Raw genomic sequence first — 15464 nt, 5'->3', positions numbered from 1 at the left:
CTTTTAAAAGAGGCGCTTCTTCGGAATGGTGACACGCCTCTTATGCGCGAGGAAATCGATGGAACTGTGTCATGGTTCAGCCGCGCCTTTTCGACAGAAATCTCCAGAGATCACACTAGGACAAGCTCTGCCTGTAGCCGCTCTTACGAAAGTGTTTCGAGCAGAGTAAGCTTGCTTTAGTCGGCTTGAATTCTTCGTCACAGCAGCGAGCGGTTGCGCTGCGAGCTTGTGGTCTTGCGACAAACAGTGGAAGACGACACAGTCGCGGCCGTAGTTGTTCGTGGACACGAACGCAGAGTAATACCTGTTGAATCTGATTCTCAAGGTCGGCTGACACGCTTTGTACGTCGCAACGCACGCAGCACGAGGAACAACGCATGCAGCACGAGAAACAACGCGCGCTGAAAGCGCGCTCGGGTGCGCCGAAGCATCCCCGGCTCCTCAACATGACGTCACGCTGGCCGACATGGACGAGGTTTCCCTCTCCGCTGTTACCCTCTCCTGCGCTCGCGCGGGGCGCGGGAAATTTAAACATCGCGTTTTTAATTGGTGATTTCGCCACTGTTTTAGCCAAGATCGAAAAAATAATTTCACAGACGTGATCAGCAATGACACTACTTCAAAACCCTAGAAGGTTAGCTGATTCGAAAACCGCCTCAGTATCCCTTTAATGCGACGTAGCTGAAACTCGGAGCAGCGCCGACCTGAGACGGATTCGTCGTACTTCTGAGGCTGCGTATGGTTACGTCAAAATTGCTAATTTTTGCTGGGCCCTGCTCCTTTTAACTTGAGCTGCCTTCTGAAGAGACAAAAGGTAACAATGTAAAGAATGACGATAAATAAGCTATGCATTTGAAAAAAAAAAGGAAATAACACATTGCCGAAAAGACTTCATTTAATAATGAACAAAAGCTCACTGCTGTAATATTTTATCTAACAAGGCACGTGGCAGTTTTCGGGCCCCTACTAATTAGAGTTATTTAAGGTTGGTGAGCAATGCGAAAACGAATTACACTGTGATGTGTAACGACTTCTATAAGCTGATAGTATTCACTTTACACAGTGCAGCCTATTTAAGTAACAACAACGTTGACAAAAGTTAAAAATGAAAGAGACACAAAGACAAGGCGAGAACAGTAGTTTTTCTTCTTGTTTTTAACATTCATATTCAGCGCTTGCGCGCTCGCACAGAAATCTCTCTTTTGTGTTTTCGCGTGTGCTCTAATATTTTGTTTTGGGGGCATGAAATAAACTGCCCTTCACCATACGCATGAGCACTTCTATAATTCATCCCTTAATCAAAACCGCCTTGTGCACTAGACCAGAGCTTCTGAGCTGCGGTCCAATACAATATACAATAGAATGCTTAATTCACATTATATTACATGACAAATAGTCATGCAATATAATGCGACTGCCAGGACATTAAATACAATACTTTATTCACTTCACAGTACATGACCATCGGTCATGTAATTTGATGCGACTGTCAGGTCGTGGCATGACCTAAGAGTCGCATCCCATCACCACCTTCAAAGCCCAGCGTGCTGATTGTCATGTGAGCTTTCATGGTCTTAATCGTCCTTTCGTCATCGTAATGCTGCTGCCGGGACAGTTGTTGTTTCCGATAGACCGCTGTTCGTTTCATCGGCTGTTTCGGAATCCAGACCACAATTATGGCCGTACATTCACCTTCTATCTTCTGGGAATTAGCTGTCCCGGCCTTACATACCACTCGTGGGACGATGTCAAGCAAGATCAAGACTTCGCAACCGCACCGCCACTCAGCAAGAACAAGGAGATGCAACTGAGTAAAAGAATCGAAAGTAAAGATGGCGCCCCTGTCTTGACGGCTTCGTTGCAGTCGGCTTGGCAGTGGGTGTTGTAGACGTCTCCCAGGAGGTCCTTCGCCGTCTGCGTGAGCGTGTGCACCAGGACGGACACTTCTTCCTTGCAGCCGGCCTCCGCACTGGCTTTGTGCAAGCAACGCTCCAGCTGGTCCATGGAACTGCGGTCAAGACAAGGGCAGAAGGCACAGCTTGTGAATGAAAAAAGTACTCGAGAGAGGTGCAGGATTGGTACAACAGGTCTATGAATATTGACTTATGACAGGTGCAGACTTGTTACACCTGGTCCACATCACTGCCGTCCAGACAGGTTCAGAAGCGGTACAATTCAAGTCAAGTCAAGTCATCTTTATTTTCAACATCACAAGGATGCTAGGGGCGCAGCCAAAAAGCCTATTAAAGGCTTGACGAGGGGCTGCGCCCCGTACAAAAACTTGGTAACTTCGGCGTAAGAGTGGACTATGCAATGAAAAATATTTTTAACACAACAGGGCGAAATGGCACTTTCACATAATGTTTAACTAAAGACTGTAGAAAAGGTGACATAGGATTGCGGCAAAGAAGAAAAAACATACACGCAGTGTGGAAAACATAATTACAGAAATGCACACTTTCAGTGAGGTAATAAAAATAATAATAGTGTTATCTGCACACTAACTATTGGATTGTGTTTAGAAGAAGAGGCAAGGTGTAACTAATGCTCTGCCGTCCGTAATTTGTTCGGGTTTGTGGAATGACGAAATGATTTTTTGTACGAGTGCTGTAATTGTGAGACTTGCGTTCAAGTCTGTAGAGTTCCTTGAAGAAGATAGCTGTGTTTATGGCTGTAGACCTGTAGCGCCTTAATAAGGTTTGTTTATATTGCTGCGGGATAGGAATTATATTCATTTTACGAAAAATCGCTTCTGTTGGTGCGTCTCGAGAAACGTTGACGATTTATCGATGGAGCGCCCTCAAGACAAATGCAGAGCCAGAAGTGGTACGACTGATCGATGAAGCACACTCAAGACAAGTGCAGAACAGGCACAACTGATTCATTAAACAGCACTCAAGACAGGTGGGGGATTGTACAACAGGTCTATGGATATTCACTCATGACAGGTGCAGGCTTGTTACAACTGGTCCACATCACCGCAGCCCAGACAGGTTCAGAAATGGTACAACTGATCGATGAAGCGCACTCAAGACAAGTGCAGAACAGGCACAACTGATTCATGAAACAGCACTCAGGACAGGTGCAGGATTGTACAACAGGTCTATGGATATTCACTTAAGGCAGGTGCAGGCTTGTTACAACCGGTCCACAACACTGCAGCTCAGAGAGGTGCAGAAATGTTGCAACTGATCGATGCAGCGCGCTCAATACAGGTACAGAAGCGGCACAAGTGGTTCATGAAACAGCACTCAAGACAGGTGCAGGATTGGTACGAAATGTCTATGGAAATTCACTTATGACCAAAGCATAGCTGTTACAACTGGACCATAACACAGCCGTCCAGACAAGCGTAGAACAGGGACAACTGGCTGATGAAGCTGTACTCAAGAGAGACGCAGAACTGGCGTGGTTGCAAGGAGGGTCCTCTTAATATAAAAGCTATCTTAAGGTAAATGCTATTTTGTTAGGCGTGTTCCATGAAGGTTTCGACCACATGTAGCGGCATTGTGAGCTGGTGACTGCTGCCGAAAGGAAATTAACAACTAAACTGCTGCTGAATGATTTGAACGGGACGCCATTCCCTGCAAAAACTGGCGTATCACATCGGTATCAGCTGCATAGTTACTTGGTGCTCAAAGGCGGTGGGTTAATTGTGCTCCGGAAGTGTCGTTGGCCTTTCGGCGAGAAAGATTTTTCTAGTTTGATGAAATAAGGAATAATTTTTTTTGAAAACGGAATGAGAGAACATCCGCTTGCGTCCCGTACGTGTTGCTGTGCTCTACCGTTGACTCGGCGAAAGATCAAATGGTTCGAAACGTTGTCTTACGATTGCTGAAGTATTCACGTGCTTATCTTAAGTGACGCTCGAAAATAAGCGCAAATAATGCACACAAAAGCTTGAGTCGGTACAAAATTCTTGAATGATGACACATTCTAGCGTAATGGAAATCACGAGCACGTGTTATCTGAAAGTCACTGACCAGCATGCCTGGTGCAGGTCTTCTGGATTGGACGCGTTGAATGACTTCTGCGCCAGCTGACTCTTGAAGCTGCTGCCACACGTTTTGGTGTCCTGGATGGCCTGGTCAGTTTTGCAGTTGGACCGGGCAAGTGCTGCACGAAAGTGAGAGCGAGAAGACAGAATATTTCAACTTTATTCGTTGCTACACACTATAAAAACATATGCAGTAAAACGCTACAGGTGGATGTCCCAAAGTACAGTACCATCACGGCAACTTCCTCAGAATGAGCAGGTGATGTAAAATTGCGAATAATAGGCGCAGTGCGAAAAACCCGTGAATAAATACAAAAATTGGAATAACTATATGTCAAAAAAAAGCTCTGGTATCATAAAATCGGAGCAGTCGACAATACGCAGTTTTCAGTTTCAGAATAAGCTTTTAATGTACGGAAAATAAGACAAGAAAGAACAGAATATTCTGGTTTGGGAGATATTAAACACACGGCAAGTCTCTTAAATACATTTTAATGCGATAAGGAAAAAGCTGAACAGTGAACGATGCTTTAATTTTGAAAGATAAATAACTTCAAGAAGTGTTTTAAGAAACGAAGTTTAAACACTGTGATCTCTCGCCAGCTTTCAAAAATTGCGCACAGTTGTCAGAACTGACATCGCTCTCACGTCACACTGAGAATTCAAGCAGAAAATTTATTTCATGAGAGCCGAGAAGTTTACTAAAATTACAGCTACGCACGGCGCCTTATCCGGCCGCAGGAGGCATCAAGCCGGTATCATTTGGCAGGAACGCCGTGGAACACAATTGCTTGTGCAGGGAAACCGACCCTTTGCCTTACTCGTATGCAATAAATTATTGATTCATAAATCTACAAACACCAACTTGATAAACAACCCATTTTAATGAAATGAAATAAAATAATAATAATTAATTTCTTCATTATACTTTTTCTAAATGCCATAGTGTCGCAGACATTTTTCCTTTCATATTTGGCATCAGTACAACGGCTAACACAGACTTACGTGATTACACAAAAATACAACCACACTAGACGACAGCAAACAAGAATGAAGTACGCGACCCAAGGCATCAACATCATCATCAGCCTGATTAAGCCCACTGCAGGGCAAAGGCCTCTCCATGTCTCTCCAATTAACCATGGCCTTTGCCAGTTGCGGCCACCGTATCCGCGCAAACTTCTCAATCTCATCCGCCCACCGAACTTTCTGCTGCCCTCTGCTACCCTTGCCTTTTCTTGGAATCCAAATTCAAATTTTAAATTTCAAATGAAATGCCTTCTCCGAGGCACCAACATGTAGTTAATTTGCTGAGAAAATGTATATGCTCAAAGTGAAATGTCGTCAGCCTTTCTGCGTTCTGCCTTTAACTTCTGGGCTTTAGAGTTGTTCTCATGTCTGGGCAAAACACGATCGCTGAGCTTTTTGAATTTTAGCATGGAGGCTCGGACAGCTCAGACAGCTTTGTCCACGTTGCCGGATTGTGCATGGCTATGTGATACGTCCCAGACACACACTGCTATGTGATACGTCGCAGACACACACGGATATCAACGGCAGCAAGGTTATGTTATAAGCTCCGTGAATGCTTTTTAACATTGAGACAGACCGTGATTTTCAATTCAAGCTTCGGACAGAACCTAATTCCTCGCGCTTATGAGGTCGTCATGCCCAACTATTCTGGACAAAAGCATATTTGAGTGGGAAACGGGATGTTCATTGGGGCTGGTGGAAATAACCTCATTGATAAGTGATTCGCTCGTAGAAGACAGGACATTGCGAACTTTCTTTCGAATGTAGCAACCTTCACTTGCAGGACTTCATAAAACAAAGTTATGAAGACGCACTCACTCAACACCCCTCATACGATGTTACTTCAGTAAAAGAAAAATTCTCAGTGTTTTATATTGAGTGTTCCTATATTTTGATCTCCGGCTATGCTTTACAATGATTCTGTTTGTAACTCTCTTTCACCCGCTTACTACTGGTAGGTGGCGCCTGTGGCGTCAAGTTCGAAAACTAGAAAGCAGTGTAAGTCGCTGGCGCATATGCGTAATGGTAGCAAGCAGACAGAAGAACGTCTGCGAAAAAGAAGCACCACAAAACAAACGGCCCATGTTTAGGAAAGAGTCACGCTACCCGTATGCGGGCCTTCGGACATCCGGGCATCGGCTGCTGTTTTCCCCTGCCTGTACAGAGAGTGACACTTCCTGTCAGATTCTGCTCTTCTACTCCGCACCGAAGCTTTTCTTTCTCTTTTTATTTTGCGACGGCGTATGACCCGTGCTTTTTTATCGTTTTGCTTGCACCCTCCTTTGTACATTAGGCAGTGTGCGTCTGTCTGTATACGTGTGTCTTGATGCACGACAGATTCGCCGCCATTTGCGACCGAGGCCCGGTGACCCGCGTCGGTCAGATCACGTCCCCGTCCCTGGTCCACGCAGAAAAGGGAGCGATTGTTGCCCAGCACAACAATGAGCGCCAGTGACGACACAGCGAGGCTCCCTCTTGCGAAAAGCGACATGAACTATACTTCACTCGCAGCTGGAGAGAGTGGAGAAGAGAGCAATGAAAAGAGACGGTGAGAGAGTACGTAGCCCCTTCGGCCCTTCGGTCACAAGGCACGCAACAACACTGGGATCAGGCTTGTGTCCTCCGAGAGAAAGCCTGGACATAATTTTGTTGTCTTGTTTTCCTCGTTGCGGCCGAGAAGCTACATAATGAATGAAAGGTTTACGACACACGGTTTACAGGCTGAGTGGCGTCAGTGCCTCCTGGATGGGCGCTGATACTGCAAGTTAGATGACGAAACTATAACAAGGACACAGGCACAAAGGTTGAGGAAAGGAACCAAACGACCGACGCCAATGCCCAAAGGAAACGTCTAATGTACGAAACAGCTTTCGTTCACCAAGTTTGCTGGGGGACAAGTTTATGTAGACACCCCTCCGTGGCCTGGTTATAGTTACGGCAGGAAAGTGTGCCTGTATTGTGAAATGTTCCGAGCCGTGCGAGCTACAGACATCGGACGATGTACGTTAAGTGCTCTAGATGAGTTGGGTTTGGCAATGTCCTGAAAAATTGATCGCTAAATGGCATGCCAGGTTGCCTCAGCGGTCTGGTGTGTTTTTGGACTTTTCACTGACGTTCCACCTTTTCTCAGTTCCTGTATGCAATGAACATTTTCAAAATAACAAATGACACTGTCGCTACAACGCAAAACGATGTAAAGAGACCACCTATGCTAGTTTCAGCGTTGTAGATGCAACGGCGTCGTTCTTTAAAGCCTATAAAGCGAACACTGCTGAATATGATCAAATGGCCCTGCTGATGTTGTTTTATGTGCGCATTGCGTCTTATTCGCAAACTACCGAATTTTTGGTGGCCTGATGAGTAGACATGGCTGCACAGGGCTTAAAACTCGAAACCGTTTCCAAACCTGTAGCAAAGTGACCGCTTTTATTTGGTACAGGATTAGCAGAAACAACTTAAGCGCAGCATTTATAGCGCACTCTATTCGCATCAGTCCGAATATAGTAACAAACTCTCACAGAGTGCAGTTTATGAAGCACGGCCTGTGCGGGAAGAAGACTGGGTAAACTACAGCTCCACTGAAAAAAAAAAAAAACACTTATCCAGAGACTCTACGGGACACAGGTGACCCTGGGTACTAATACTCAGTCGCTTGGCTTCAAATCGTGGTATTGCGTTGTTTTTATTAGTCTAAATTCGCGCCTTCAGTAAATTATTAACAAATCACAGCACGGCGGATTGGGCAGAAAATACATTACACACGTGGGAAGTCCTATTGAAGTGCGTATGCGCTCAGTAGGAATAATTCATGCAAATGGCAGAACGCATGCGCAAAAGCCGCAACTGGGTAAGAGGCACGAGGGCAGATTGATTTCTTTGGCAGGAGTTTCAAAGTTTACCAAAATGACGTCCAGTAGTTTGACATTGGCCTTCAGGTGAGTTGCATAGGGATGAATGCCTACCGCAAGAAATAGGAAACTATTAATGGCAATAATGTGAGCGTATGCATGTGTGGATATACACAAGCTTTGATTACTACTAAGCGCACCTGCCCAACACAATTAGTAAATAGTAGCACTAAAAATAGTAACTGTTCTACTAGTAGTAAGCGTGTGAACACGTTATTAGCCATCTAATTGTGTGTATCCACGCACTGTTAGAGAGCTAGCTTTTTGTAGTGACGCTAGAGTCACCATAGAAAAACCTTTACGATTACCGCGTTCCGTTTCCACAAGCCGCCAGCCTTGTACGCCGCACGGCTGCCTCTAGTTAATCTTGACAGCCCAAGAAGGAGAAACTTTCCATGACTTAGCCATGAGTGCTCTCTGAGAAAGGCTGCTCACAACGCGGTGGGCAGCTTGGCAGTCTGCCACAAAACACGCTTTGGACCGACAGGCAAACGAACAAGCACAGAACGTCAATGGAGGGAATGGACACTGCAAGTGAATTCGCACTAAAAATTTCACTGACTTTAAGGCGCAGCATGGTCCACCTACACCAGCAGATACGTATGTTTCTCAGACCCCGAATAGTGTAGGCAAGCTGTTCGCATTACGACAGAAGTGAATCATCCCGGCAGGCACCTCGAAATGTAATTCAAGTCGCTCTCTGGCCCGCATCGGAAGGCACTGTAGCTACACCGAGCTCTGGGAGTGCCGATAACATGAGCACATGAACACCACGGAGTGCACACGAACCAAGCGGGCCACAATGACGACTGGCCCGTTTACATAATGCGGCCTTGCAGGCGCAGCCGCACGCGCATTACATGCGGAATAGGAAAACGGAAGCACTTGTTCAGCGCAGATATATGCTCATAAGAGGGCGCGCACCGGCGCCGGCGTGTGTGTGACGAGCAGACCGTAACTGCCTTCCCCTCTCCTCGCCTTCTCCTCCTCTACCACCGCCACACTCGCTACGGTCTGTATACTGCCCTCCCCCCCACTCTTCGAAGCTATTGTGTGCAGCATCCGCCCCAAAATATGGTGCCCTTTGTCGTTGAAACAGCCACAATAGAGATCGCGGACAGGACACAGCGAAAACTGAAGCCTGTCGTGAAGACAGGCTCATGAAAATGGTGAATAGACTTCTTATAGACTTTATTGCCTTCCTATAGAGATTTCCTTTTGTCAATTCATAGCCTATAGACTCTGTATAGAAAAAAAGTCTACTAAAGATGCATGGCCATAAATGTATAGATTGTCTATAGACTGTCTTGCAATCTCTTGCAATGTCTTGTCCAAAGTTTGTGTAAGGGTAGCATGGAAAAAGTACTAAAAGTGTATGGACATAAATCTATAGAATTTCTATTCACTGCCAATAGGATTTGTATGGACTATAGCCGAGTCTATAGGATTTGTCTGTACAAAATCTATATTCTTTATAGAGACAGGTGTATGGACTGCGTATAGACCGTTTAAAGAAATTTTTTGGAAGGGTAGCAACCTGACGTGGAGTATACCGTGATGTAATGTCGTTGTCTTTTACGGAAGAAGTTTCAGGTGACTTCCTAGTTCTGTTCCTTTATCTACATGTTAGCAGCTCACCTCATTATGCGCCAATCACACGGCTAGCTGAGACTTCTTTAAACCTAGGAGTTGCTCAGAGTTTGAGAAATATTATGCTTTGTCCATAATGTTCACGTCTTCTAAGAAACACTTGACAAGGCATTACAAGTAACTCCCCGGCAGAAGAAAGCTGGAGTGAAAAGGAATGTTTTCTTTGCAACTCCGACAACATACCCGTGGTTTTATGAGGTTTGTAAAGCTAACCGACAGGCTATAGCGCATGTGTCATGAAACCACTTCGTAACAGAAAACGTGCCATTACCAGGAATTCGGTGCAAGCGCTTCTAGTTCCTTGGCTTCCACCACGTGGCGCAAGGCTTTGAACGTAGAAAAATAGCATGCTTACGCTATCTATGACGTAGGAAAGAGAGAATGATCGAGGGGCTGCAGGAGAGGACATGAAAAGCAGCTAGGCTTATAGACCCTGGCTGGACGCTGTCCAAATTCCTGGTATTGGAAGGCCAAGCTGACCCTGAAATTGAAGGCCCCTCGGCAAGTTGAAAGCAGTGAGACTTTCTTATTTAAGAATCCGGCACGGTAGCATAGAGACTATGGCGTTCGGCTGCTGACCCCAAAGGTACCGTTATGATATACGTGGTCGCCGCGGCATCACCTCGGTGGAGGCGAAACGCAAAAATGCCCGCGTACTGCTAGCGCATGTGCAAGAACCACACGTTGCTAGAAATCCGGATCCCTCACTACTGCATCGCTTCTAGCTTGCTTGTAGCTCCGGGACGTTGAGCGGGACATAGCCTAAAACGACACACACACACACACACACACACACACACACACACACACACGCACGCGCACGCGCACGCGCACGCGCACGCGCACGCGCACGCGCACGCGCACGCGCACACGCACACGCACACGCACACGCACACGCGCACGCGCACGCGCACACGCACACACACACACACACACACACACACACACACACACCACACACACACCACACACACCACACACACACCACACACACACACACACACACACACACACACACACACACACACACACACACACACACACACACACACACACACACACACACACACGCGCGCGCGCGCGCGCACACACACGCGCACACCATAAAATAACAACAAAGATAACATACCATAAGATAAGATAGCAAAGATAGCATACCATGAGATAAGATAGCAAAGATAGCATACCATAAGATAAGATAGCAAAGATAGCATACCATAAGATAAGATAGCAAAGATAGCATAAGATGACATAGCATAACGATCGATATACTACGCCATGCTGTGAAAGCACGAAAAACGGAGAGACTGAGACCAAGAAAAACAAGAGGCAGGAGAAACATAGCGCTCTGTCTTGCCTCATTCTCAGTTTCAGACTCCGGCGCTGTTTGCTGCGTAGCAAATTCAAACCAACTTGTCTAGCTTATTATCTTCCAAAACATGCCAAGCTACGATGGCAACCTAAAGCGATAAATACTACTCCGCGTGTTGTACCTGCCCATCCCGCGTGGCCAGCGGTGCCGCTAACGGTTCACTAAAGCGCTCTAACCATTGCTCCACGCGGCGCCTTCACAAGCTGCACACAACAGAGAGCAGGCGTTCAGCTGCACCCTCGCGTTCGGTCCTTCCGTGCTCACACCGAAAAGGACGGCGGTCAGAGGAAGCGGAACGCGGTGATCCCGTCACGTCACGCCCTTGCAGCTGGGACTCTGCTGCCTCGATCCGAGAACCCGTTCCGTCGTCGGCCACGCGATTCCGCTGACCGCCGCGGACAGTGCACGGTGCGCAGCTCGCGGAACGGAGCCTGCGGACGCTGTCCGAGGATCTGGTGCGAGACGTCGTCCCAGCAGACGGAGGCAGCCCGTGAACGTTGCGTCATTGCGTGCGCGCGCCACATCATCGCGTGAGGGCGGCTCCGTTATGACGGAGATGATGGTGTTGATCATAGACAAATGTAGAGGGCCCAGCTTGCTGTAGACGGTGGGGATCCAAGGAAGAAGGAGCGGGGAAAGAAGGAGATTGCGAAAAAGAAAATGAAAAGCACATAAAGAGCACAGTAGCACGAATGAATCGAGGGTACACGAACGCGAACGCTAATGCAATGCTGATCATAATCGGCAGTGTTTATGGTATTGTTTATGATGTGTGCAACCGAGGAGGCAATTATCAACATCAGCCTAAGCCCAGTCAACGGCTATGAAGGAGAGCCGCGAAATGTCCTCAGAGCAATCGGCTTGTAAATCTATTCCAGACTGTAATATGACACCTGTGCACAGTAGCCTAATACGGCGCAGGCTAAGAAGTTCGTCAGCGCAAGAAAGCATTGCGGCGCATGCTACGCTTGCTACGATTGCCTTCTCTTGGTATCCACTCCGTTACCCTTAAGGACCAGCGGTTATTTTGCCTTCGCATTACATGCCCTGCCCAAGCCCACTTCTTCCTCTTGATTTCGACTAGGATATCATTAACCCACGTTTGTTCCCTCACCTGTTCTGCCTGCTTCCGGTAATTGAAATTATTCCCAAACATAGCCCAGTCATCACAATGCCCCAGAGAATCTCTTCTACTGGGTACTCTTCTACTGATGACTAAGCACCGTTGTTTACAAAGAGCAGTTTGTGGAACTGTGTTCCCGGTTGACAAAGAAGGCCAGCCCACCTAACTTCCTGCCGCCCCCTGCTACGCTTGCCTTCTCTTAGAATCCACTCCGCTACCCTTACGGACCAACGGTTATCTCGTCTTCGCACTACATGCCCTGCCCAAGCCCATTCCTTCCTCTTGATTTCGGTTAGGATGTCATTAACCCACGTTTGTTCCCTAACCTACTGAGCCCGATTCCGTTATTTAAAATTTTTTAGAGAATTAAAATATTTAGAGACGACTGAACACTCTTTTACTGACAACTAAGCAGCGTTCTATACAAAGAGCAGTTGACGGAACTGTGTTCCCGGTTGACAAAGGAGGCCAGCACAAACTGACATGGGGGCTGCACATCTTCAATGGAAACTGTACAACGAGTAAAACTGTTAGCAGTGTAGAGGCACTTCCGGTGATCTCAAAGCGGTTACAGTCGGCACTAGCGGCCCCTCAAAGCTAGCGGCGTCTGCACTGGACATCCGCACCGGCGCGGTCCAGACACGCCAGTTCTTGTACACGCACGCATGCGCACCTAGGCTGGCGTAACTGGCTCGTTACCCCGCAGTCGCCGACCGTAACGCGTGCTCCCAGCAAGAGCTGCCCGTTGTTTCGAGTCAATCGCCCACGCAGAGTTTTCTAGAGCCACTTCCTTCCTCGCTCACGTAATGGCCACGTCTTCCCTCCCGGCTGTCTGCACGCGGTTCCGCCGAATACAGGCAGCTTTGAGATAGCTGGAGTGAACGAACCAGTCAAGCGCACCTTTGGGCTGTGTTCTTAAGCAGCGCACCAATCCATGGCCACGACATCTGCTCGAGGTAGAAGTATTTAAGATGATGACGCTGTAATACATGTGACGCGGAGGGAGCGCCGCGGTGGCTCAGTTGTTACGGCGCTCGGTTGCTGACCCGAAAGACGCGGGTTCGATCCCGGCCGCGGACGTCGAATTTCGATGAAGGCGTAATTCTAGAGTTCCGTGTATACTGTACAATGTCAGTGCAGGAGGTCGAAATTTCCGGAGTCCTTCACTACGGCGTCCCTCATAGCCTGAGTCGCATTGGGACGTTGAACCGCCATAAACCTAAACCATGTTACAGCCAGGTATTGTTCTCAGGAAACATTCCAAAGAAGAAACACAAATATTGCGTACTTAAACAGACGGCGATAAAAGATTAAAGGTTATGCAAGCTGGATTAGCAGGCAATTTATACTATGTATAGTTATCATCGGTCCTCGTTTCATCATTGGCGGCGCAAGCGCACTGGGGGCCTGGCGATTCGTCGACAGCGTTCCTGCGAAGTCTTAGGTACTTTAATTATCTGGCATGCACGTTGGTCATGTTAACTGGCTGACTTAAAAAAAGGCTTCACACCCCTAGCTACTTCCTTTGACGGCCTGAACATTCCCCGTAGCTTCTGCAGTGCTGCACAGTACTAGCGGGACAGAGTGAATAGTGAATCAAAGTATCCGGCTCGAGACCATTGCTTCCCTGTGCACAATGTTCGCCGATGCACTGACGATGACCAGAGAGCGCGGAAAATGTTTCCGCATCGACGCCATGACCAGAACGTTCAATGCGTGTCCGTTCGGCGTTCCCCCTCGCCTTTCTTACGATCCGTTCTCCTCTGTTGGCGACGTTGTCTAGACCGTAAAGTCTAGACACTTAACTGAAGCCTCTGTTTTCGCTTTTGGCGTACACATGTTATTGCTATTTTTAGCTTTTCGTGCGTTGTTGAACCGCTTTTTCCTCCTCAGGTAGGTTTGAATCGGCGCCATAATCGTAAATGTTCCAAGCCATCGCACCCAAAAAGCGCGGCTCGGTATGTAGTGAGGCGAGCATTTCGCGCTGAGTTAAATGCTTTGAGAGGGCATTTATTTCAGGGAATGAGAGCGGCCCAGTTGTGCGAGCATGAAAGCCTGGGAACTAGAATCTGGACTATTTCTCATAAGGCTATGCTTTGCGCTATCGCATGCAGCCTTGGACAGCTCCCACGTTATCCCGCCAGAAAAACTCGAGACGTTAATCACAGTGATTCGTGCAGTATGTGCCATATGTCGCTAAAATGTAACGGCCTTGAAAACGCTATAAATGGCTTCAGATATCAGCGATTGGGTCATCATGATTGCTATTGATGAAATGATAGGACGCGATAGAATTTTAGACAGGATACATCTTGATACAGTGTTGAGTTTTATCAAATGCGATGCAGGAGGGATCCATTCCGACTCATAGAAGTTCCTTATTTTTCATGTGTTAGACCCCCGTCGATTATTTTTCTGCTCTGTAAAACCCTATTTCTGTTGCAGCTGTTTCTATTTTTTAATGAGGCTATTCAATTTTTAATCCTGGCGACCGGGTCAAACAAACATCTTATGACAGTCAGTGGTCAGTTCTAAACAACCGTACGCTGCGCCTTCGATGCTGAACTGGTTAAGCCTAGCGAGGCTTAGCGAGCGGTGTGCTGCCCGCACGCCGGCAGGCTCCACGTCACTGCAAAAAGCACGTCACTAACGTGAGTGCAATATATTCTTCCTTCTAGGTTACAGATATGCTTCTCTATCGCCAGATGTTATATATCGAATTATTGGTACATCGAACTATTTCGCGAGCCCCTTCGAGTTCGATATTCCCGGGTTCGACTGTATTTTGTTCCGAGTCTAAGATAAACGAAATCTGTTGTGAATCCTCTGTATTTGTCATTGTGCTCATTGTACGGCGCACTGCTTACATGCATGTAATCCCCCGAAATAATAATCTCAGGCACTACAGGGCTTGGTAAATGACGAAGTGAAGAGAAAGCCATCCAAAAACAATGAACACCGTCTTCCTCAAGCCAAGAAAGTGTACGTGCTCACGTCTTTCAAACAGGACTCTTATGGAGTTGTTATAGCAAGACGTGCTATGATCGGCAAGTACAGGCGTTGCCAAAAGTAACCAGGCTGCACAGTTTGCTTCTCAGTCGTATATTAAAGATATTGATGCGGGTAGACGACGACGACAAAGAGCGATGGCACGAGTGGGAAGAGTAGAAGAGGACAACGAAGTTCGGACTGTGTTCTCGGTGCCGCTCGCAGCTGTTCTTGTCTATCTGTAAATATCTGTAAATATATTCTTTCCCGCAACATATTTGGTGGAGGTGCGGCTTTCCCCTACGTCTACCGACGACGGAGCTCCGCAGCTGCCGCCAGTTGCCTTCACTCATCATGACCCAAGACGCCGCCCAGCAAACCTCAGCCCCGGCC

At 47.2% G+C, this 15464-nt stretch overlaps 1 protein-coding gene across 1 annotated transcript in view; it reads right to left on the bottom strand.

Moving 5' to 3' along the window:
* Positions 1-877: 877 nt before the first annotated feature.
* LOC149330697 (uncharacterized) overlaps positions 878-15464 on the bottom strand; it is a 32539-nt gene continuing 17952 nt past the window's right edge. The window contains exons 2-3 of the mRNA XM_089559937.1: positions 3984-4116; positions 878-2008 (exon numbers count right to left, since the gene is read on the bottom strand). Of these exons, the coding sequence (XP_089416063.1) occupies positions 1759-2008; positions 3984-4116 (383 nt within the window). The 3' untranslated portion in view covers positions 878-1758. The remainder of the gene's footprint in view (positions 2009-3983; positions 4117-15464) is intronic.

This window comes from Amblyomma mixtum, chromosome 9, assembly GCF_055824585.1.
Source record: "Amblyomma mixtum isolate Tamu chromosome 9, ASM5582458v1, whole genome shotgun sequence".
NCBI lineage: Eukaryota > Metazoa > Arthropoda > Arachnida > Ixodida > Ixodidae > Amblyomma > Amblyomma mixtum.
This window is presented reverse-complemented; position numbering and strand designations above follow the sequence as displayed.